The sequence below is a fragment of the Ambystoma mexicanum genome, chromosome 2p (assembly GCF_040938575.1).
Source record: "Ambystoma mexicanum isolate Mex_15411 chromosome 2p, UKY_AmexF1_1, whole genome shotgun sequence".
In the NCBI taxonomy this organism is placed as follows: Eukaryota; Metazoa; Chordata; class Amphibia; order Caudata; family Ambystomatidae; genus Ambystoma; species Ambystoma mexicanum.
Window position 1 is genome coordinate 1478817279 of NC_090923.1, and position 25270 is coordinate 1478842548.

Consider the following 25270-nt stretch of genomic DNA (forward strand, 5'->3'; position numbering starts at 1 on the left):
ACATGCTCCTCAGCTCTGGCTCCTGTATCCGGAGTTCTCCGCCCTTGCTCTCTTGCACTCACTTGCAGTTTCACTTTATGCCAGGTGAATAGGGCCTTTGTACTGGAGCCCCTGACCAGTTACAGTTTCAGTTTACATTCAATCATGCACACTGTTATGCCAGAGAGGTTAGGCCTTTGTACTGGAGCCCCCAACCAGTTACTGTACTACGTTTTCATGTAAAACACCATCACAATCCCCACATTACATCATGGAGGAAAAATACTGTCTGCATTAACACCATGCAGAAAGGAATACACTGGACCCCCGTTCTAAACGTGCCCTTAATAAACAATTTAGATTGCACTTAGCTTCGGCTCTGCTGGGTGAGTCCTCTGGCCTCTTAGTGCTGTTTGGACCACTATGGCATTCACAACCTCAATTGCGCTGCAAGAGGCAACATAAAAGTCAGTATTGGAATGCACACATACGCAGGCTTGTTGTCTGGGCTAATCATTCAGAGTTAACAATTCTGCTCTACGGATTCAAAGTCAAAACACATGCAGGAGGCACGCTTCATCTAGGATCACAATCGCGTGTTAATGGTGTCTCATGCTGGGTTATTGAGCGGAGCGCCATGCATTCCTAAACCGCTTTGGCCGCGGTTCCTGTACGGAAGTCCAAATGCGACTTCTTTTAACAACAGCTTCAGCACAATACTGCCAGAACGTGCACTCGGCTAAAGTACTTATCTTATTAGTCACGCGGGGCCTGGGGAAGGCTGACAGGCGGCAGGGGTGCCGCGCGTAGGCTTGCCGACAGGAGCTCAGGCTCTGCACGTCCTTCCTCTCTGCTGGCCGGAATCACAAGCGTGGGATTTCGGGCGCGGTTCGCATATGCGCATTAGCGCGGGCATGGCTGCCTTCGTCCCAGCAGGCCTGTGCCACGCACGGCCTGCTGGGAAATGTAGTACTTGGGCTGTCCTTTGTCCCTGAGGCTGATTTCTGTAAAAGGGATGAAGGACACGCCTGGAATATTGTGTGGGTTGAGTATTGCGCATTACAAGGGCACCCACCACCCCATCAGAGCCCCTACCAGCCCCAGTCCTGACAGTACTCCCCCTCCCACCGGCAGGCCCAGGCTTAGATGGATTTGACAAATGAATGAAAAAGGCGAAGGAGCCGAGGAGCATGGATGTTTTCGGCGGGTTCCCAGGACCTATCTTCCGGGCCATACCCTTTCCAATCCACCAAGTAAAAGAGTCTACTCCGTGTATAACGGGAATCAAGGATTTTGTGGACCTCAAACTCGGGGTGTCCATTAACTTGAATGGGAGGAGGTTTCTTGATTTTGGAAGTGGCCGGGGCTGGTTTAAGCTAAGCAATGTGGAACACCGGGTGTACTTTCATGTGTGTGGGTAAAGTCAATCTCACAGCTACTGGACCCACCAATGCTTGTATGGGAAACAGCCGATGAAACGGGGCATGAATTTCCGTGAACCCTGTAGCCGGAGATGACGAGTAGAAAGCCACACCCTGTCCCCAACTTGGTATTGTGGACCTGGCTGCCTTCCCTTGTCTGCTTGATGTTTGTAAGCTTCTTTAGCTGCATTTAAGATAACCTGTACTGAATGCCATATTTCCTCGAGTTGTTTTTTCTTCCCGGCAGCTGCTGGCACCTCCGGTATGTGTCCCAGGAAAACTGGCTGAAACCCATAATTACTGTAGAAAGGAGTCGTTTTGGTTGATGTATGTATCGCGTTGTTATATGCTAATTCTGCAAGCCAAATAACGTCTGCCCGATTTTCCTCTTTACCAAGTGTTAGGCACCGGAGGTATTGTTCTAGAGTCTGATTCAACCTCTCCGTTTGCCCGTCTGTTTCTGGATGATAAGCGGTGGAGAGTCGTATGTCCATACCTATGGATCTACAGAAGGCCTGCCAAAATCTTGACGTGAACTGCGGACCTCGATCAGAGACGACAATGTGCAGCAAGCCATGCAGGCGAATGACATGCTGCAAGAACAGGTCCGCCATTGTACTGGCTGATGGCGTTCCGGTGCATGGTATAAAATGAGCCATTTTGGTCAGATAATCCACCACTACATAAATTGCGTTAAACCCTCGACTAAGCGGTAGATCCACAATGAGATCCATTGACATGGAGTGCCAAGGAGCAGATGGCGTTGGTAAGGGCTGTAGAGTTCCTGATGGCCGTTGACGATCTGCTTTGTTTCTGAGGCATGTTTCGCACTGGGTTACATACATATCGACATCTTTAAGCAAGGATGGCCACCAGAAGTGGCGTTTAACTAACTCAATGGTCTTTACCTGCCCAGGGTGGCCCACGAATGAGGAGTCATTACACCATTTAATGGCTTGTTGGCGCAGGGGTATCGTGGGTAAATACAAGGCCGATTTATAAAAGGCCAATCCTTCCTTAATGGTCTGGTCCTTATTCTGGCGAACCCATTGAACTAATTGCTGTGCAGACATTGCTTTTCTTACATTATGGAAGACCGCATCCACAGCTACACTTCCGATAACACGACCGGGATTCACCATTGGCTTAGGTTCTTCCACTCTCACGGTGGATTGGTCGGGATCTGGTTCCGGATATCGTGATAGGATGTCTGCTTTTCGATTTTCAACTCCTGGGCGATAGGTGATCACAAAATCATATTCCAAAAACTGCGTGGCCCATCTTAGCTGCCTGGGGCTGAGAGCTTTTGCTGATTTTAAGAACTGTAGATTCCGATGGTCACTATAAATGGTTACTGTATGTTGAGCCCCCATAAGGTAATGTCGGCATTCGTCGAACGCCGTCTTTATGGCCAACAGTTCTTTGTCGGCTATGGCGTAGTTCTGTTCTGCGGGCAATAACATCCGGCAGTAATAGGCAACTGGGTGTAATTGTCCGTTTTCCCTTTGTTGCGAAAGAATGGCCCCCACAGCGTAACTTGAGGCGTCCGTCTCGACAATGTATGGTTTGGTTGGATCAGGAAGCATTAACACTGGAGCGGTAACAAAAGCCTTTTTTAGAGCCTGAAAGCCTGCCTCGGCCGCTTCGTTCCAAGAAAAGTTTACTCCCTTCCGTAACAGTCTAGTCATGGGCTGTACCTTTTTAGCAAATCCGTCTATGAAGCGACGAAAAAAATTGGCAAAGCCAAGAACAGTTTGAATATCCTTTACTGATTTTGGTGAGGGCCAATCCAGAATGGATTGTACTTTCTTCCTGTCCATGGTGAATCCTTGGGGTGACAGAATGAACCCCAGAAACTCGACAGTGGATTGATGGAACTCACACTTCTCGAGTTTGGCGATTAGTCAGTGCTCTCGAAGCCTCTGTAGAACTGCCCGGACGTGTTTTTGGTGGTCCTCCAGGTTTTGGGAATAAATCAAGATGTCATCGATATAGACCACTGTGAACACGTCCAGGTAGCCGCGAAGTACTTCATCCAGAAAATGCTGGAACGCTGCTGGGGCATTGCATAGCCCGGACGGCATAACCTGATATTCATACAGGCCGAATTTTGTCCGGAATGCCGTTTTCCACTCATCACCGTTGTGTACCCTCACCAGATGATAGGCCCCTCGAAGGTCCAGTTTGGTGTATATCGTCGATCCGCGCACCTGGTCCAACAACACTGGAATCAAGGGCAGGGGGTAACGGTTCTTGATGGTAATCCTGTTGATCGCCCTGTAATCAATACATGTTCTTAGGTCTCTGATCTTTTTGGGCACGAACAACAAGGGGGAGGAGACTGGGGATGTAGAGTGTTAGATAAATCCATTTGCAGATTTTTTTTCTATGTAGTCTTTCAGGTATTTGTTCTCTGCTTCAGTGAGGGCATATATCCTACTACAAGGAAGCACTGCCCCTGCTTCCAAATCAATCCGGCAGTCAAACGGCCGATGCGGAGGTAGGGTTTTGGCAGTGGATTTGCTGAAAACATCCCGATATTCTTGATATGCCTTTGGTACTTCTGAAAGTGCACTCCCTGCTACGTACTGCGAAACTGACTGCAAGACGGACACTGAACAGTGTTCTTGACAAAAGACGGAATCAAATGTGACTGAACTGGCATTGGCGAAGGTGCCCTAGGTAGTGGAGTAGCTTGGGCTTGTTGTTGGATCATAAGGACGTGCACCTGACCCGCCAGGTTCTGATAGTCGTGCCTAGTAGCCACCAACTCTGCCTTGAGTTCTTGGAGCAAGGTTACTGCGTCTGCCATGGATGTGCTGCCTAGGCGCCCAATAAATACTTGGGCTTCTGATTCTGTCAGAGCTTGCTTCTTCTCAGCGCAGAGGCAGCACAAACGCGGCTAGAACACCTCCCTCCCCGTCAGGTATTGGCACCTGGGAGCAATCAACACAGGCCACCTTGACCGTTGGGGGAAAGAGGGTTAGGGTCCGATGGTTGGATGGGTAGAGGATGATTAGGAACACCGGGAGAGGGAAAGGGAGAGGTTGTGGATGGGAATGGGGAAGAACAGGGTAACATGCTCCTCAGCTCCGGCTCCTGTATCCGGAGTTCTCTGCCCTTGCTCTCTTGCACTCACTTGCAGTTTCACTTTATGCCAGGTGAATAGGGCCTTTGTACTGGAGCCCCTGACCAGTTACAGTTTCAGTTTACATTCAATCATGCACACTGTTATGCCAGAGAGGTTAGGCCTTTGTACTGGAGCCCCCAACCAGTTACTGTACTACGTTTTCATGTAAAACACCATCACAAACCCCACATTACATCATGGAGGAAAAACACTGTCTGCATTAACACCATGCAGAAAGGAATACACTGGACCCCCGTTCTAAACGTGCCCTTAATAAACAATTTAGATTGCACTTAGCTTCGGCTCTGCTGGGTGAGTCTTCTGGCCTCTTCGTGCTGTTTGGACCACTATGGCATTCACAACCTCAATTGCGCTGCAAGAGGCAAGATAAAAGTCAGTATTGGAACGCACACATACGCGGGCTCGTTGTCTGGGCTAATCATTCAGAGTTAACAATTCTGCTCTACGGATTCAAAGTCAAAACACATGCAGGAGGCACGCTTCATCTAGGATCACAATCGCGTGTTAATGGTGTCTCATGCTGGGTTATTGAGCGGAGCGCCATGCATTCCTAAACCGCTTCAGGCGCGGTTCCTGTACGGAAGTCCAAACGCGACTTCTTTTAACAACATCTTCAGCACATTACTGCCGGTACGTGCACTCGGCTAAAGTACTTATCTTATTAGTAACGCGTGGCCTGGGGAAGGCTGACAGGCGGCGGGGTGCCCCGCGTAGGCTTGCTGACAGAAACTCAGGCTCTGCACGTCCTTCCTCTCTGCTGGCCGAAATCACAAGCGTGGGATTTTGGGCGCGGTTCGCGCATGCGCATTAGCACGGGTGTGGCTGCCTTTGTCCCAGCAGGCCTGTGCCACACACGACCTGCTGGGAAATGTACTTGCGCTGTCCTTCGTCCCTGACGCTGATTTCTGTAAAAGGGATGAAGGACACACCTGGAATATTGTGTGGGTTGAGTCCTGCGCATTACAAGGGCACCCACCACCCCATCAGAGCCCCTACCAGCCCCAGTCCTGACAGATGCAAAAATTTGATTAAGCATTGGCAAACGTTACACATCGATGTGCAAGGCCATTTGTAGGTCAGGCTTTTTGGTTTGGTGGAATGGGGAGTGACATCTAAGTTTGATGGGGATATTTCTGAAAGCAGTGTTTCTTCTTCCATTATGGTATTTTGTATCTTTTCATACCCTCGTCCACTCCGATGTAAGGCAATTTGGTTTGTTTGCTCTTGTTTGTATGAATCTTCATTGAAGTATGGATCTGTGTTGGTGGTGTGACTCCACTCACCTGTACAGATGTGGCCAAAGTTATCTATGCTGATATTGCATTTGTTTCGAAGTACTGCTTGTAGTTTACCAATTCATGTTGTTAGTGGTTTCATTCTGTTTAAAATGACTATAAACAATTACTGTTTAACAATCATTGCACTGTCTACAAGAGCTTCCAGGATTACTTTTCTTCTGTAAGCTTTGATGGTTGAGTGTGATTTCTCCCTCTATTTATAAGGTTCTGAAGGACTCTGTGGTGGAACATTTTTCGTAAAATTTATTTTTTGGAATGCTTGCTTCTAACTACCACTACCATAATTACCATTTGTACGTACTCTGTTAGCAGTAGTGCAAGTTGCACTCTTTTTAGTGCTTTTCTTTTCATTGTCACTTTTTGACAGATGAATCACACTTTCTTTACTGGTAGGTGGATCCGTTTTGCTTAATGACTGTATTAGCTCTTCTCTTTCAACTTTCTGCAGAGGATCTGCTTACAGTGGATGGCTACTTTCTATGCTTTTAGGTTGCGTGGCTCTATTTCTGCACTGCTTTCTACGGAGTTGCAGTTTGGTAGGCATTGTGTAGTAGCTGTTATAGAAGGAAGGGAAGTGTGGGTGTGCAGATTTTCAAATGTATATGTGTGCAATGTGCATGAGTGGTTGAATAAGAGGGTAGGCATATAAATGGAAGTGTGTCACTGTGTAATGGCCTCTAACTTTCGGTTGGGGACAGTATCGTACAATGGTGGGATTAGTCTAATGGTGGCGACATAATAAACACTGAGCACCTGTAGAGATGTCATGAGTAACAATAAAGTACATACTGGTGGGTTGCCGCAAATCTATATTCTACAATACAAGAATAGTGCACTCTCCTAGTAAGACGTAAAACACTACAATGGTATTGTACTTACTTTGTTGCTTGGTGAGAGAAGGTGAATCGCAGGTTGTAATCTGAAGTGAACACGCCAGTGGCTTTCAGAAGAGAGGTGGGTACTGCATCTGTTTAAGAAGATGGTAAGACAATATGTTGGCTAATGGCATAGTGGTTGCATTTGTACAATACATTCTTTAAAAGTGTAGGGGGATTTCTTGGCAGGAAGAGAAAGTGTGTGTGTATAAATGGACGGCTTACTATATGAATGGTAACTTGGGAGCATAAGCATGTTTGATAAGGGGGTAGGTGGGTTATTTGGAAGTGTATTGTATGACGTCCTGTTTAGCAAGTATGTGTATTAGTGTAGGAGTATTTATTTTGAAAATGGAGTACTTCTCATTGTGGAACGATGACAAAAAGGTTCGGAAAGATGTACAGACTGCAAAGCAGAATGTTTTTGTGTGTGCATTTGCATATACTTTTCTATATATATATGCTTGCTACATGAGTGGTGCCATTGTTTATGTTTTTTAATTTCCTTATGTGCATTTATGAATGGTACTGTTGTCAATGCACACATAACATTTTTTCTTTTTATAAGTAATGTTGCAATCTATAAAGTGTGAAAGGTAAGTGGCAGGAAACTGTTGTTATGCATGCAATGTATGCACTTGGCTCGATTTGGTGGGATACACTGACTGATCCTTTTCTGCATGATTTTTACAAATTTCATAGGAGGTGTGTTAATGTGGGAAAGGATTGTAAAATTGACGGAACAAAAGAACAGAGTGACCGTTTGCATATAACAATGGCTGCTATAGGCAAATGCCAACTTTGCCAGCACCTACCACTGTAGGAGCCATTTCATGGTAGGTGATGGGAGAAATAATAGTATGCATTTTGAGTACGTTATGGAGATTCAGTGCCAGGTATCCTGTTGCGACGGACTTATAACACAGTTGCAAATGTACTGTATAAAAAGTAGTGAAACCTGCAGGGCGTGGTGATGGGTGGCGATGCCGATGAATGTGGATGCAGAACTCGTTGATCGTTTTACAGTACTTTCCAGTGCAGGTGCTTTTGATTCACAGGACACTTGAACTCTGCGTGTTTAATGGTTAGTATGGACTGTTCAACAGAGATGATAGCGTTGGATGGAGAAATCTTGGATGTAATTGGTGGAGGCGTCTGTGCCCGTTTAACAGTAGCCAATGAGGGAGTACTGGAAAAAGACTACTGGAAAGGGAAGAAGGACTGCCCCTGTTTTACTGGGGTGCGGCCCTCGTGGTAGTTGGTAAAGCGCACATACTACATGCTGTCCTTCTTAATATGCTTGCCATGGAAATGGGACTACGGATTGTCGAATCAGGTCTATGTCTGCTTTTCTGTTCCATGCTGGGATGTTCTTCTGTGCACATTAGAACCTTAGTGCTTCTAATGTGATGTTTGTCAGTGGAGCTGATATTTCTATTCTTCCCCCTATTGAAAATAATCTTGTGTTACACAATGTAAAATATAGTTTGCAGAAGCTTGTGCAATAATGTAAGAAGGAAATGCAGAGAGCAATCCCAAACAAATACCAAACAAAAAGGTATTTCTTTACATGTCGCTTTACAAAAGAAAAACACTTTTCACAACTACGAACAAAGAGCGGATTCTCTATCCTGCTTCAACTGTGTTTGCGCACCCACCCACACAGGGCAATATGATCGCGAAAGCTGATGCATTTGGAGGTGGGCACGTGCTACATCCGGGTCTTTTCAGGGTGGCTGGCATGGAAATGGGACTGTGCAGGGGTTGGGGTTGGGCAATAAGATTTCCTGGGTGTGGTGTGTAACAGATTGTGCCAGAAAGTGTGTTTGCAAATAGGACTGCACATGGCTACGGGCATGGGTGTGGCATTTAGTAGGCGGACTATATGGCTTTTGGGCGACTCTTGGATACATTGGTTAAAAGTTTATGCCGAACGCTGTGTACTGGCTGCACACCTTGGGTTCTATAATGTCGATGTCCACTGGTAGGGAATATGTGGGATGAAGTGGTTGCATGTGGGTCCTCTTTGTGCCAGTTTGGTGATGCTCGATCATCCAGAGATTATTATTGTTCATTGTGAAGGGAACAGTTTAGTTTTACCCTCCGCCCTCTGCAACTCATCCACAACAGGACTGCGAGACTTGTCCTTGGCCTCAAGCCCAGGGATCGTATCTCTCCAGGACTAAAGTCTCTACACTGGCTCCCAGTGGCTGCGAGGATTAAGTTCAAAACACTCTGCATCATCCACAAGGCCTTCTGGGTCCTCAATATCTTCAACTCTCTCTTCCTAAATCTCTTCCCTCCCAAGCTCTTTGCTCTTCCACCTCCAACTCCCTTAGGGTCAGTCACTTCCCAAGCAATGAGTTGGTGGTAGATCTCTCTCTTCGGCTGGGGCCTCCCTCTAGAACAGCCTCCCTGCCTCCCTGAAACTTGAGGAGAACCATCTTCGGTTCCGGAAGCACCTTAAAACCTTCCTCTATGCTTCTGCTTTCTCTCCCCCTCTCCCCTGCTGAATTCCTGGCTGATACTGAGATTGCACTGGTTACCTGGCTCCTTCTGATCTCGAGACCAAGCCCAGCCAGTTGCATGCCTGCACTGCCTCCCTGGCAACCCCTGCAACTGGGGACTGTTTTTCTGTATCCCTACAGTCCCCCCACCAGCACTTACTTCAGCACTCACCCTGCACTTGCCACCTGCTGGCTGCTCTTTTATTTATCTGGTTTATTTATTATCCCATGTACTGTACTTTCCGTTATTTTATTTATATTGTTTATTATTATCCCATGTACTGCACTTTCCCCTCCCCCTCTCCCCTGCACTTTCTTCCCCCTCCCTTCCACTTGCGCGATCTGAATGACACCTGGGCTAGTAAGATCGTTGCCTGTCTTCCCTCTGTTCCCCAGCTTGCCTCGTGACGCCTTGAAACACATGTGTATAGGCGCGTTATAAATGCCATATCATATCATGTTAGCAGCATCTCACTGCAGTTTGCAATGAAGGAGACATTTTGCCAACTCATGGCAATGTTTCCAAAGTCGCATATCATTTTTTCTTGCATTTCCCACAGATGTGGCTGCGTTTTTCCTCGTGTGGGCCACAAATGGATAAAGCGCGGCGCAATGTGAAAAAGGCTGTTTGCGCCTTTTTGTGAGAAGTTGGCATGTTCTCCTTTCACAATGATAACATTACGTTTCGTAATAGCAACATTTTTTGTTCAGATGGAGTTCATTTGACTGATGCTGGCAATGAGCTGTTTCTGCGTAATATCCAAAATGCAGTGCATCGCTTCCTGCAAGTTTAGCAAGCATTTCCCCTGTGGGGTTTCACCACTCCTAACCTTACACACACAAACAGCACATAAAGGCTCTTTTCAGAGCCACCACTTTGTTTTGGGAATGGTACCAATGTTTTTGACGGAGTCGCGCTGCCCATTGTTCAACACCCTGTACGCTACGCTTATAAGCTCCGGGACCGCCTGCATGCTTTTATTGACATTCTATTTTTAAACAGTGCAAGGTGGCTCTGAAAAGACCCTTTTTGTCTCCCTGCCCCTCCCTTCTGGTTATGTTGCATTTTTCCTGTTGTTCTAAGACATGTCACAGAAGGAAAAGAATGGAAAGGAGGTTTGGCAGAGGGTACCAACCATAGGGATACGAAACTGCAAGTGGAGAGCATAAGTTGTTGGGTGGACCTTACCTCCACTCTTTTTCATGCTCCCGGACTGAAGACTCGAAAGCACTTCCAAGTTGTTCCCCCCTGCACAGTACTGTGTCTCAGTACATGCATAATGCAGCGACCTTGGAAAGGTACGGGTCTGCTGCAGTGAGTATGGCCTGCAAGGCTGGTTTCGAGATGCGCTGGCCCACTGGAGTGTCCCTAGTGGTGGCAGGAGCATATGCAGGGGATGTTGCAGAGGAAATTAACCGACTGCCTTGTTCGAAGGGGACGACCCTCCGAACAGCTGCTTTGTGGTTCGATTTCAGGTGCCACCGCATGGAGGAGGTGCTGTAGCTGTACAAGCCAGGTTTTCCGCAACTGAGTTCTATCTGCACTCAGTGCATTTCACCTGGTTAGCACAAGATTTGGGCACATCTCCAATGGCAGTAAATAGTTTCCACACCCATGACTCACGCTAGCTGCAGGTAATGGGGAATCGCTGTTTCCTTCTTGATCTCCATCTACATTATCACGCCTGTTCCCTTGTTCAGGCCCTTCAGAAGGAGGTAGTTGTGGTGGTGGTGAGGGTGTGGCTGCTGCTGAGTCAGAGGAAGTAGCAACAGCTCTGGTCGCCATTACTTGGAAAGGTAGTTTTGAGGCACAAAATTGGTCAGAAAGCAATTTCTGCATGAAGCAATGTGCACCGCTGCTCTGTTCTGGAAAGCCAAACCCGATTGCAGCACAGCTGTGGGTTGCAGCCTTTTACAGGACTGTTGTGGAGCACGTGCAACCGGAAAGTGGCCCTAGATGTTTCTCAAAAATAAGTAGATGTAGAAGGGAGAGTGTAGGACCTCTGTAAGGGTGGACTTTCACAGTAACACTGTATACATTGCAGAAAATAGTATTTTTTTATGTGCACAGGCCCGGATCGTGTCTGCCAAATAAGGGCCCACGCGCAGCGTGGTTCAGTTGTCATGGTGACATCACCATTGTTCTCCATTGAGACGGCTGTTCATGGGACGCATAGTGGCCGTAATATTTTGTGCCCATGTGCATAGATGTCCTACGGATACCTTTGGAATCCCCGGAATACTTAAAATTAAAAGTACGGCACATGTGCCCCGAACATTTCTAAACAAGCTGGGTGTGTGAACGGTACAGTAGATGGGATGCTCACGTGCAAAGGTACCACAGGACGTGGGTAAGCGATTCCACCTACTAAAAGTACATCACATTTTTTTTGCATATCTTGGACAGGGGCGGTGTTAACAGGCATCAGAGGAAGAGATACCCATGTGCGAAGTTGTGCGACCAACAAACGTACAGTCCTACAACTACTTACAGGCGGTTCTGTGGACGCCGACATGCAGCCCGTAGTGGCGGACTACGTGTGCTTCCATTGTGATTGCGCCAGCCAGGTGCGGCGGTCGTAGGACTCCACCATGTTCCTCACTTGCGATCATCCCCACCAGTACTGTGCCCCTCAGAGTTAAAATGGGCTTGTTAAAACAAAGAAGAAGGCACATATAAATTCAGCAACAATTTACATATCAACCTTTATTTCCACACATTTATGCCACTATTAGGAAAGGGAAGGGGGACCAGAAACAGATACATATACCATGGATTTCGGCATTTCTACAAGTTGGTCGTGCTGGGAGGAAGGGATTGAGGTCTCATTGAAGCGTCTCTCATGACACAGAATTAGCGGGGATGGCGGGCTGGAAAATGGGGAAGGGGGCATGTGTAGGTGGGGCAGTGGTATCTTATTTTCCCCATAATATGTCCTTGTACGAAATATTTCAAGGCAGCAAAATTGTTCAGAAATTCATCCATTTTGGCATCCAGGTGGTTCGGTTTGCTATTTACAGCATTTCCTTCAGTTCCTGTGGCTGTATGTTGCTGTGGAAGAGGTGCCGTGTGCAGTGTACTCCTTTCTATTCCTGTATGTTCTGTTAAAGAAAAAGAAAGCTGTTTGGTATACATGAAGTAATCTATTGCAATTGTGTTACTTTTCATACTGCGTTCCCTACCTATGGGGTTACTATGGTCACTCATTTAGTCATGTGGGAAATTCTCTTCCAGCCATTCTAGGGTGCTTGCGCTTGCAGTAATTCTTTTACTTTTCACACTGCAGTGCCTACCAATGGGGTTATCGTCCTCACTCATGTGGGAAATTCTCTTCCAGCCATTCCAGGGTGGTTGCCATTGCTGTGCACAAAAAGAAAACATCATGCTTTCCTACTATTGTTGCACTGCAGGACCTGTGCAATTATAAGGTAAACTTTGGTGCACTTACCACGTTGCAGTGACGTTCTGCTCTGAGTAGTTTGCGGGCGTAACTCTGCCTCTTCGTTCTTTGTTCCTATGTAAAGCAGCTGTGTGGTACAATTGTTGAAGGCCGATGTTACTTATCTTGTTGGTGCATTCCATTATGCTGCATACCCTATGCATTTGCGCTGTTTGTTTGAAAAGTACAAAGTTTGTACACCTACTGCATTTTCCCTTCCAATTCACATACTTGCTGCTGTTTGTATATGTTTCTTGTCTTTTGCTGCATGGTACCACTATGTACGACCACTCCTCCATTTCTCGGCAGGGTGGACGCCACCCGATGTCCACGAACAGATGCCCTGTTCGGAACAACTGTAGCTACTAGTATGGAGCCACCGGTTTGATAAAGTGAGCTTGTTTTATGCTCAACACCATTCTGTTTGAGAAACAATTTCATCTCCTCAGATACGAGTTGTACCCCATTATAACAATTGTGGTGGGATATCCTTCCCTTTTAAAAATGGCATCCATACACCAAATGATATCTTTTGAACATATATTCTTCATCCACTTGATCTCAACCCATCTGGATAACATATCTATAAGTACAATACTTACAAGTCCCTTCGCTCTTCACAGGACCCACAATGTCCAACCCTACACGTTCCCATGGTATACTGGGTATCGACATGATAGTCATTGGTTCTTGTCTTGACATATACCCTTTGGCAGAGTCTTCACACACACAACAATCTCTAATACATCTCTCTACCTCCAAATCCATACCAGGCCGCCAGAAATCTTGCCTGACCAGTTGCTTGGTCTTTGTCATTCCTTGGTGACCCTCATGTGCCAATTGCAAAATCTTTTTTCTCACCCCTACCGGTGGATAAACTGTATCTCCTCTCATGACCAAATCATTCTTGACATACAACTCATCAAATATATATCTGTCTGCTTCTGGAATTTCTCCTTTCCTAATCTCATTATTTCTCATACCCTGTAGAAGCTGCCCTTTGACTTTCTGCAATATCTCATCAGACAACATCGCTCGTGACCATTCCTCTTCAGACACTGTGGGCCTCATTACACGTTGTGCGGTAATGGAATACCGGTACCGGTAAAGATTTACCAGTACCGTTAATTCCCTAAGCCAATCACGACCCGGACCCACCGCTATCTGCGCACCCGTTAATTACAGTGCCACTAATAGCGGCAAGGCCGCGGGCGCGCGACCCCCAGGCCGGAATTAGCGCCATGGCGCTAATACCAGGCCATCACAAGCCATGCGGACATGGCATTAGCGGCATGTAAAACACCCAAAAACTCCTTAACGGCATGGCGCTAATAACGGCATCGAAAAGCACCTGTTAAGAGACCTGAGCAGTGTACCCATCTACTACAGGTGGACACAATCAGCACAGGTGCATGCAATGGAGACAGGCAGCACAAAAGAGCACAGCACACCCCTACTCACACCCCTTCCCACACCAAGATGGTCCCAATAGCAGCAGCATGTCATGACGGCCTTGACTACATGATAGCAGTGCAGCACCAACAACAACAGCCCGCACCAGAGGTGACTCGTAACAGGTACCCATTCCTCACACCATACAGGCGATGCCAGCGATCCACTGAGGAGGTGGCTCCCAAACCCTGTACGGAACCCACAGAAGCAGCAGGAAGAGGACAACAATATTACACATCCCCGTACCTGAGTCGTGATAGAGCTGGCAGTCAGCCTTCCAATGAAAGTGCTCCGCTGCCTAAGCAGCCTGTGTGAGGCACTCCTGTACAGCCGTGTCAAAGTGGCAAAGATAACCAAGCCATGTGTAGAGCACCAAAAAAATTTGCATATGATGGAATGTGCCAATTCCACCTGAAATTGACATGCAACCACCAGAAGAGCATGATGGGGATGTGGATGAGTACGGGTGGAATGCCCCGGCAGGACATGCAAGATGCAATGCCAAGGAGGCACACGATGTGCGTCAGCATCTGATTCTGAAATCCCATCAGGCACAAAGGTGAAAAAGCATGGACGGAGATGGATATTGTTGCCCTGGTGCATGTTTGGAGTAACACAAAGAACCCTGTCCAAGATAAATGACACATACGCAATGATGGAGACCACACTTGGGTTTCAACTTCAGAACAACTGTGTATTGAACAGAATGTGATAAGAAATGCAGCACCCCAAAACACCCAAATGCACCCTTACCCCCCTCCCCCCCAAAACACCCAATTGCACCCTTACCCCCCTCCCCTCCAAAACACCCAAATGCACCCTTACCCCCCTCCCCCCCAAAAAACCCAGGTGAGTCTTATGGTGTCTATAATGTTTCCTGCACCACATGTGCCACCTGGTCCTTGGTGGAGCTAAGCATCAGGGCCTCCACCGACATTGGGTTGCTGTGATGCAGGGCGCCTCAGGTTGCGCAGGGAGCGGCTCAGGGGCTGGTCTGCTGGGAACTCGCTGAGGAGGAGGTTCCCGGTCGATCCTGTGTTGGGGGTTGGTGATGCTGCTCCATGATGTCCCCAATACGTAAAATGGCCTGGCGGAGTTGGCCCATCTCCTGGCATATCCTGTCAGTGCAGGCCTCCATGGCCTCCTTTGTTTGCCCTGCATATTTTTGGAGGTCATCCCTTAGACGGCCTGTCTCGGCCACATGCTGGGCGACCAGCGCAGCCATGTCTTCCTGCCTCTGGGTGATGGTTGCAAGGTCTGCCAGGGTGGTAGGTGCTGCTGGGCTGGACGGTGCGCCCTGGTCCATGCACCCGGCATCCGGTGAGGACAGCTGAGGGCTCCATGCACCTTCTACAGTGAGGGTGTCATGTGCTCCCTGGGTAGCAGATCCGGACGTTGCCCTTGGACTCCCCTCAATGGACCATGTTGGGCTGGGGTCATGGATGAGTTGTAGGACGTCGATTGCGTCCTCCTTGTCAGTGGCCGGTGCGGTGGCTGCTGCCTCCCCAGTGGAGCTGGTGGCTGCGGAGTACGTGCCCTCCGTGCTCATCTCAGCAATGATGGGGCACACTTGCGTGGGTTCGGCTACAACAGGCCCTCAGGCTGTGATGAAATGGTGCTCCTGCTGCCCTTGGCCCTCTGCAGATGGACTGTCCTCCTAGTTCCCCTGGAGGTGGTGGCGGTGTCACCCCTCTCATGCATTCTGGCTTTTTTGGCTGCTGGGGGAGTACGTGCTGCAGTGCTTGAGTCTCCAGTGTCTGTCGCTGATCCTGTGGAGGACATAAATAGGGTACATCATTGTTAATGGGTCTAGGTGCCTCATGCAGAATGTTCACGTCATGCTGCTCTATGCATTGGGGCCTATTCATCAGTGATTCTTGTCATGGGGATGTCGGGTTGGTCATGCATTGATGGGTCAGTATTGCACGTGTATATGGTGATGCATGCATGTATGTGTGTGGCAGGATCAATGGCCTGGTCATCGACACATGTTTGGTGTACCCCCTCACCCTTCACTGTGCATTGTTTGACGTATTCACTCACCTCCATCAGATGAGATGGCCACACCATGCTCCATGTCTCCGACCCCCTCTATGGCTTCGACTCCGATGGTGGAGGCACATGTCTCCTCCCACTCCTTCATCTTCAGAGGTGATTCTGCGCCTCCTCCTGTGGCCATTGCAAGGTTGCGGTTGACTGATAGGATATTCCGCACACGTAGCCGGAGGTCGTCCCACCTCTTGCGGCAGTCCTTCACACTGCAGGTGGTAGTGCCCACCGCACTAACTTTGCCCCAGATGGCCTTTTTCTTGATGATCGCCCCCTGGCGCATATCATTGGCGAATACGACCTCGGGATTGGCTGCAAGTGTGCTAGTCAGCATTATGAGCTCCTCTGGTGTGAATTTCTCTTTCCGCTGTCGATCAGAGGTTTTTTTCAGGGCCTTTGACATCTTCAGCCAGTCCTGGATGGTTTTTGGTCAGAGTTCTCCGGAAAGATGTCCTGGATGCAGAGGATGGCAATGGATTGTGTTTTTAAAGATGGCCGCCGTTCTCTTTCCCGTTCCTGTGCGATGACGCTATTTCCGGTTCCGCTTTTTAACGGTGTCCGCTAATAGCGGTGACCGCTATTAGCATGTTGCGTGAGGGAGGAGGTGCTATCAGCACTGTGGTCGAGGCCGGTAATGGGCATTTTGTGGACTTTTGCGGCATGGCGGTAATGACATTTACGGCATGGCGCTATGCTCGTGTCCGCGAACTCGTAATGGGACGCTATTAGCAGTCTTTTGTGAGGGCGGAGACGCTAATAGCGCCATGCCGTAAAATTCCGATTTTTACCGCACAACGTGTAATGAGGCCCTGTTTCTTGATTGACATTCAAAATGTACTCTTCATCATTCTCATCCACATCACTGTCATCAATAACATTGGTTAACCTGGAAAGACAATCTGCTGCTTTGTTCTTAACACCAGGTACGTATTCGACTTCCCAATTGTATTCTTGTAGTCCTGCTACCCACTTCCTAATTCTAGAGGAAACTTTGTCTAACCCTTTTGTAATGAGGATTTCCTTAAGTGGCTTATGATCCGATCTCACCACAAATTTAGTACCCCAAATGAATGTGTGGAATTTTTCAACAGACCATTTAATTGCCAAAAGCTCCTTCTCTATAGTGGAATAGTTATGTTCCGCCACTCTCAACACCCTTGAAATGAATGCAATTGGGTACTAAACTCCCCCTTCAGCCTGTGACAACACAGAACCCAAACCACAATTACTGGCATCAGTGGTGATTAAACTTTTTTTATTGGGATTAAATGATTTCAAAGTAGGTGCATTGTTCAACTCCCTCTTAACTTTATCAAACTCATTTTCACACTGTTCATTCCACTCAAACTTCACATTCTTCTTTACCATTTTTCTCATATTGAATGTTTTACTCACTAAATCCGGAATGAATCGGGCATAATACTCTGCCATATATAAAAATGAGACTCATTTGTCTTTGCTCGTGGGACTGGGAAAATTATTAATAGCATTTACCAATTTCTAACTTTGGTTTAATACCTTTGCCAGAAATCTCTTGTCCTAGATACTGTATGCAGGACTTACATTTGTTTTTGCTGAGCGTGAGGCCTGCCTCCATAAAAATATCTAAAACCTTGTGAACTCTAACATGTTCTACCTGGTCTTTCCCATACACAAGGACATCATCTTGAAAGCATAAAATGCCTTTCATATGGTGGAACAATTGGTACATTACCCTCTGAAACACAGCTGCAGCAGATATAAGACCAAAAGGCATCCATTTACATTGGAATAACCCTGCTGTGGTGATAAAAGCTGTAAGATTCTTTGAACTAGGATGAAGTTTTATCTGATGATACGCAGATCTCAAATCAAGAGTACTCCTTATCTTGGCATCCTTGATAGTGCCCAGCATTTCCATAATATTGGGCAATGGATGCCTGTCAAGAATTACACACTTATTGACACATCTAAGGTCTATACACAATCTCAATTTTCCATTTGGCTTATGTACAATTACCAAAGGAGACACCCATTCTGAAGATTCTACTTTCTATAACTCCTTGTTTTTCCATCTTCTCCAGCTCTTCCTTTACTGCAGACCTGATGGCCAAGGGAACCGGTCTAACTTTTTGAAAAACTTGAACTGCATCCGTTTTCATCCTAATTCTGTGATAGAAGTCTTTCAAAGAACCTAATTCATCACGAAAAACACAGTGCTGTTCAAATGATGCTAACCTATTGTCTTGCTCCACAGCATATACAGTCTCTTGAGCACTGGGATCAAGTTTAATCGTCAGTCTCCTCTGATGTGACCAACTGAGTAGAGGCAATCTTCCTCTTTTTGAAACGTATCCCTTTCCTTCTGCTGTTCGATCATTACATTTAAATACAGACCAAAACCAGCCTTCAAGATCAATGCGCCTGCCACCATAGGCAACATGTTTGGCAATATCTACTTCCTTTAAGTTTATTCTGGTCTCAAATTTCTCTTCAAATAATACTTTTGTCAAAATAGTGTATTTAGATTGGATACAGCTTTTCAAGGGGGAGACAATGGCAGCTTCAGAGGGGGCCCATAATGAATTTCATATGGTTGTTTTTCTGTTTGGGATACCTCTCATGCTAAACAACACTAGGTAAGGCCTCAGGCCTTTTCAAATCAGTTTATTGATACCACTTAGCCAGCTTGTTCTTCAACCAAGTTTTGTCTTTCTATTGGTCCTGTGCATTAGGGGTGGTGAGGGCAATGCAAAGTATGCTGAATTTTTAGGGTCGACAAAAGTGCTTTTATGATGACATTTATGAAGCATGTGCCCTGGTCACTATTGATGTTAAAAGGTACTCCAAACCTTGGGACAAAGTTGTGCACCAATATCTTAACAACAGACATTGTATCTGCATTCCTGCTTGGGTAAGTCTCCACCCGCTCTGAAAACACAACCAAGATAACAAGAAGATGTTACCAATTACTAAAGTGGGGAAGCTGCAGAAAATCAATTTGGAGACCCACAATTTGGAGTAAGGGGGAGGATGTGCCCTCTGGGCGGAGGGTATACTATTTCCCACATTACTCTGGAAGTCGATGATATAACAGTGACAATATTTTTGTGCCATCTTGGAAACATAGGTAGCAAGTCAACATTGAGTCAAGGACATGGCCATTCCTTCTCTACCCACATGTGCCTGACAATAATACAGTGTAACAAGGTGAGATATTGTAATCTTGGTGGCCACTGACGGATGCTCGTCCTCTCTCTACGAAAGTCATCGTGCAACTGACTTCTCTTCCGTATCAAGTTATCGTTTTCAATAGAGGGCGGTTTTTCTTGTACAGTGGCAAATTCTTCAAGAGTTTAATAAGGGGAAGGATTAGAACTGGCTCTGACGGGGAGGATTTGCATCTTCAAATTCTGACATTGCAACCAACTTAGTGATACGTCCTGTAAAATCATTGCCACAACCATTTGGATCATCCCAAGGTTGATCGGAAACTCACTTAACAATGACAATTATTTCTGGTAATATGATAGCGTTCAACAAAGCTTTCACATACTGTCCATTCTTTATCAGAGTCCCTGTGCATCACAAGTCTATATACATTTTAAATGAATGATGTGCTGATAAGCATCAAGCTGTGGTAAGGGCCACAAATTCTGCCACCTGGCAAAAGGTGACTCCAGGCAACCTTCCACTCTCTCTCACCTTCCCGGGTTCAACCAGTGCATACCCTAAAACCAATTTCCCATTTTTATCCAAGTAACAAGACACATCAACAAAGTACACTAGGACTGGTTCAAAAAAAGGCACATGAGTGAGATAATATGGGGCACTAATAAACAGTCCTTGATGGCTGCATAGTCATGTGGGTACTATCATGTGGGTCTCCTTTTTGAGGAGTGGGGATTAGGGAAGCTGGGTTCAGCACAGAGCACCTAGTTGGAGTCGTGTTTGAGGAGTTCAAAAGTTCAAAAAAAGGATTTCATATTTACCTTTATGGGAAATGGACACATGCTGTGTCTTTGTTTTCAATAACATGGAAACTACGACATGGGGCACTACTACCTCCAGGAGATATACTATCAGGATGTTTTCACCATGCTCTACTGCTGATGCAGCAACGGATCTCAAACAAGGCATTATTCGGGCAGCCACAGAATCCAATTCTTTACTGTAATAGTCAATGGGTCTATAATCATGACAATACAAAGTGAATCCCTTTTCATAATCCGGGAGTGCAAAGTAGGTACTTCAGCTAAGCATGAATTTATCTTCATGAAAGCTTTCTTCGTCTCTGGAGTCCATTGTAAGGGCTCTACAGTGTCAACTCGGGTATTTGTATTTATTTGAATTTATGAAGTGGTTTTGCCAAAGTGCCACACAATTTAAATATAATGGTAGAAATAGTATGTAATGATACAAATGACAAGAACACGATACAAAAGAAAAATATAGAAAATCATTTAGAGAGTGAAGTGAGAAAATTAACTTTGAGGGCAAGTGCAGAAGAGATGCAAAGGGGGTTAGGGTGGTATAGTGGATAGCTTGAAGAAGGGAGTTCCAGAGTTTGGTTGCAAGAAGTGAAAAGGAGTGGAAATGTGAAGAAGCACAAGGAGGAGAAGAAGCAGTAAAGAGGAATTAGGATTGTGAATGTAAAGTGTGGGATGGGGTGTACAGTGAAATAAGAGAAGAAAGGTAGGGAGAAACAAGACAATGGAGACAAACACAATGACTGGAGTAAAAAAAAGAAAAGAAATGAACAGGAGAAATAGGGTAATAGACGTGTGTGGGTGGAGAACGGAAAGTAGTGGAATAGCAGTGTTATAAATAGAAAGAATTGGTGGGAGATAGGAATTGACATTCAGTCAAATGTCAATTTCAGGTAAGCCGCCACACCGGGCTGCGAGCATGAAATAGAACACTGTTTTTCTAACCGCGTGCAACAAAGATAAACATCTGCGGGCAGTCGCTCGCCGGCAGACCCGGAACGCAGGCTGCACATCAATTTCAATAGAAATGTTGCAAGTTTAAACACAGAGGCTGCGGGGAAACCCCGTTCTGGGAAACCTTATTGCAAAAGTACAACGAACATTGTAATTGAGGCAGTAGGCAGACAACTTTTGGTTCATACAGAATTGGGGGCATTTTGTAAGGACCACGCCAACAGGGCACATGCAATTAATTGCAGTGACCAACAAAGGCATAGTTTATACGCATAACTCGAACCTGGGCACAAGAAATAATTTCAGCTCACCAAAGACCACTGCTGCAGTTTGTCTGAACATAAACCAAAATATTTTTTGGGGCAACACTCTACAGTTACCCAGCACGGGAAACAACAATTTTTGCAAGCCCATAAGAATCCACGAATAATACAACAAGCATTATAATGTGCATGATAGACGGTGCTATTGCACAACGAGTAGGGAGCCAATTTTGACATCTGTGCCGAGACTGCTGACAAGGGTTCAGATACCTGCAGGGCCAAACACAACCTTCTTCAAATTTCTTTCTTTTAATCAAACAGGCTGAAAGGAAACATGGGTCCCAAACGAAAATCACTGGAACCCACAACACAGGCACAGAAACCCAAATCACCCCACCTTATGCCAGCCATCGAGGCAGCGGAACACTACCGTTGGGCATGGGTCAGGGAGAATATGTACGGCCTACCAAGGGAAGGGACACCCATACCACCCAATCAAGATGACGTCACAAAACCACCAAAGAGACAGAAAGTGACAGATGGCCCTAAAAAAGGTAACAAAAAACTGGCAAAATTGTGCGAGAACATTTCAGAACTGCAACAATTATTGCACGAAATGAGGGGGAAACAATTACCTCAAACAGGGGAGCAGAGACCCTTAAAACCCAACATACCCCTAGAACCTACCAAAACGGTGACCCCCCCCCACCAGCAACGATCCCAACAACAGCAGCCCCAGCCACACCACTGCCACAGGTGCCAGCAATGCCAACAGCTGCCAGCACAATTGCGCCAACTGCAGCCACAGCAGTCCCAACAGGTGCTTTAAAAGCATGGGCAACCCCCAGTACAGAACTAATGGGACAGACAGGGCAAAGCAACAGCAACCCAACAGACATAGCAATGAGCTGCAACGCCCAATTAGAATTAAAATTAAAATCCTTCCAGTCTGAAATACTGAATATACATAAAAGATGCCTAGCATGGAATATTGACACCACAATCAAAGAGGCCATATGGGCCAAAGAGTTCATAGAAATCTTTTCACTTATAGAAGACCAACGCAAAGGGAAAGATGCTTTTAGGGATCCCAAAAAGATAGAAGAGAAACCCATAGCCAGAAATGCCCACGTAGAACAGAATTGGGACAACTGGCTACAGGCCTTCACCATCTTGGCAACAACATACGAAGAAAAATTCCGCAATGATGGCAGAAAACTATGTGCTTACATGGATAAAATAAGAGAAGTAAAAATCACTCAAAAATGGAAGACCTGGCTAGCATATGATATCATATTTAGGAGAAGCATGTCAGAGAGGCTAGCCATAGAATAGGACAAGGTCCAAAATGCCTTATACACGTTAAACGCTGAGCCCCCATCGGAGGAAGAGGCCTCACAGAACATCTCCAAAAATAACAAAAATGCACAGGGCCCCAGAAATAACGATAACGAGAAACATAAAAAGGGGGAACAGCCCTTTCGGAAGAACCAGCAATGGGCGGCTCAGTCTAATACCCACAGGCAGAACAAAAACCACTCCCCAAAAGCCAACATTCCATGCAGGAATTTTGGAAAAAAACAGTGCACCTGGGGTAAGGAATGCTGGTACGAACACGCTTGCACAAAATGCAACAGTGACCACACAGCAAGCAACTGCACCAGACTGCCAGCCAAAAATGCAAAAGATTAGCACCATCCACTCCCTTTCAACCCCAGGCTTGGCACCAGGCAGAACCCCCATCAACCCAAACAATTTTAGAGAAGTACTCACTCATGAATTACCCAGATAGGGAAACCAGCGAGGCAATCTGGCAGGGTTTCACCAAGGGTTTTACCATCCCTTTTAAGGGCACAGGGTCACAAAACATCCCAATGAACCTGAAGTCAGCCAGGGACAACCCCCAAATAGTGGAGAGCAAAATCAAGAAGGAATTGCTGGTTGGCAGGATTGCAGGACCCTGGCACCACATGCCCCTCAAAGATTACATAATATCACCACTAGGGCTGGTCCCCAAAAAAGAACCTGGAAAAATGAGGCTAATTCACCACTTATCCTATCCCAAAGGCCAGTCACTAAACAATGGCATTCCACACACGAAATTCGCGGTATCATACACACACTTCCAGGAGGCAGTAAGACTCATACAGGAATGTGGCAGGAACGCCCTGATGGTCAAATAAGACATCCAATCTGCTTTCAGACTATTGCCAGTCCACCCAGATTCCCAGCAATGTTTAGGTTTTACTTTTAACAACAAATTCTATGTAGACAGATGCCTCTGCATGGGGTGCGCAGTATCCTGCGCCCTATTCGAGCAATTCAGCTCCTTTTTTCAATGGGCTTTCCAAAAACAGAGACCAGGGACCAAAGTAGTACACTACCTCGATGATTTCATGGTAATGGGCCCAGCTAATTCTGATGAATGCAACAAGGCCCTGGCGAAATTAGAAGGAATGGCCGCACAATGGGGCATACCTTTAGCAAAGGATAAAACGACCAAACCTGCCACCAACATAATTTTCCTGGACATTGAAATTGACTCTGTACAGTGCCTATGCAAGATCCCAAAGACAAAAATTGCAGAACTCCTGGAGAAAATACAAGGCCTGACAACAAAAGACAAGGGCACAGTTAGAGAAATTCAATCATTAGCAGGGAGTCTCAACTTCGCTGCTAGAATAATCCCCCAAGGGAGGGTATTTTCCAGAAGTCTGGAACTAAAAATCAAATCATACACCAAACCCCACCTACACATCCGACTAGGCACAGAGGTGAAACAAGATATGGAAATTTGGGGGAATTTCCTCAAAGATTTCAACGGGACCTCACTTTGGCGTACGCCTTTGAACACATGGACAAAAAGGGTCCTTTACACCGATGCAGCCGGGAGTAAGGGGTTTGGAGCCATACTAGACTCAGAGTGGGTGGCAGGACACTGGCCCAACTCATGGCAACAGGCGGGGTGGACTAAGAACATCACCCTCCTAGAAATATTTCCCATTTGGCTAACATTACACATCTGGGGCAGGCAGCTAGCTAACACGGAACTCTTGGACTGGTGCAACAACATGGCTCCATAAACAGAAGGTCTACCAAATGCCCTCTAGTGCTAAAAGTCCTACGAGCCATCACAGCAGTCACACTACAAGAAAACATTGTGGTCAAAGCAAAGTACATCGCTGGGGCGGATATGTTTTATCTCGCTTTCAGTGGCCAAGATTCCGGGAGCTAGCACCTCACGCCCAGGAACAGATGACACCAATACCAGCTGAATGCTGGGCAATAATGGAAAATCAAAAATAACGGCATCAACGCCAGCGCCAGAGAGCCATGGCCGGGATGCCCAACAAGAACCCGGCACCTCAATAACGGGGGCCAACAACTCTTTAGGCTTCCTAACAGAGATGGCAGAGAAAGCACTGGCAAGCACCACCGCGGTGCAGTACAGTAAGTGCTTACAAACAGTATTTAAAGCCACAGGCGTAAACCATGTAGAGTTAATAACGATTAAAGACATAAAAATATTTTTAAAATGGGCGCATGAACAAGGCTTTAAGAGAGATTGGGCAAAAAGACACCTAGTTGCAATCTCGTATTTTTCAAAAATACGGGGTGATTCAGACCCCACCCAGAGCGCTCTTATTTCCTACGCAAGGAAAGGATGGGGTAGAATAGAGGGCCCCAGGTGGACACCCGTCACCCCCTAGATTTCAACAAACTGGTACAAATTGCAAAGCAGCTGGATGCCATATGCTGGCTTCCATACGAGATCTTATTATTCAAAACAGCTTTTTTCCTGGCATACTTTGGGGCTTTCTGTGTCGGAGAGCTCATTGCCTCCAGCACCAAGGCTACCAATGGCCTGGGTGTCATGGAGGTCAGGGTTAGACAAGAGAGTGTCAGCATAGAA

At 46.4% G+C, this 25270-nt stretch overlaps 1 protein-coding gene across 1 annotated transcript in view; it reads left to right on the forward strand.

Annotated features, from left to right (window-relative positions):
- The first annotated feature begins 23759 nt into the window (after positions 1–23759).
- The window catches only part of LOC138567904 (ectonucleotide pyrophosphatase/phosphodiesterase family member 7-like), a 416216-nt gene continuing 414705 nt past the window's right edge, over positions 23760–25270 (forward strand). Inside the window, exon 1 of the mRNA XM_069646404.1 lies at positions 23760–23990. Coding sequence (XP_069502505.1) covers positions 23760–23990 — 231 coding nt within the window. The remainder of the gene's footprint in view (positions 23991–25270) is intronic.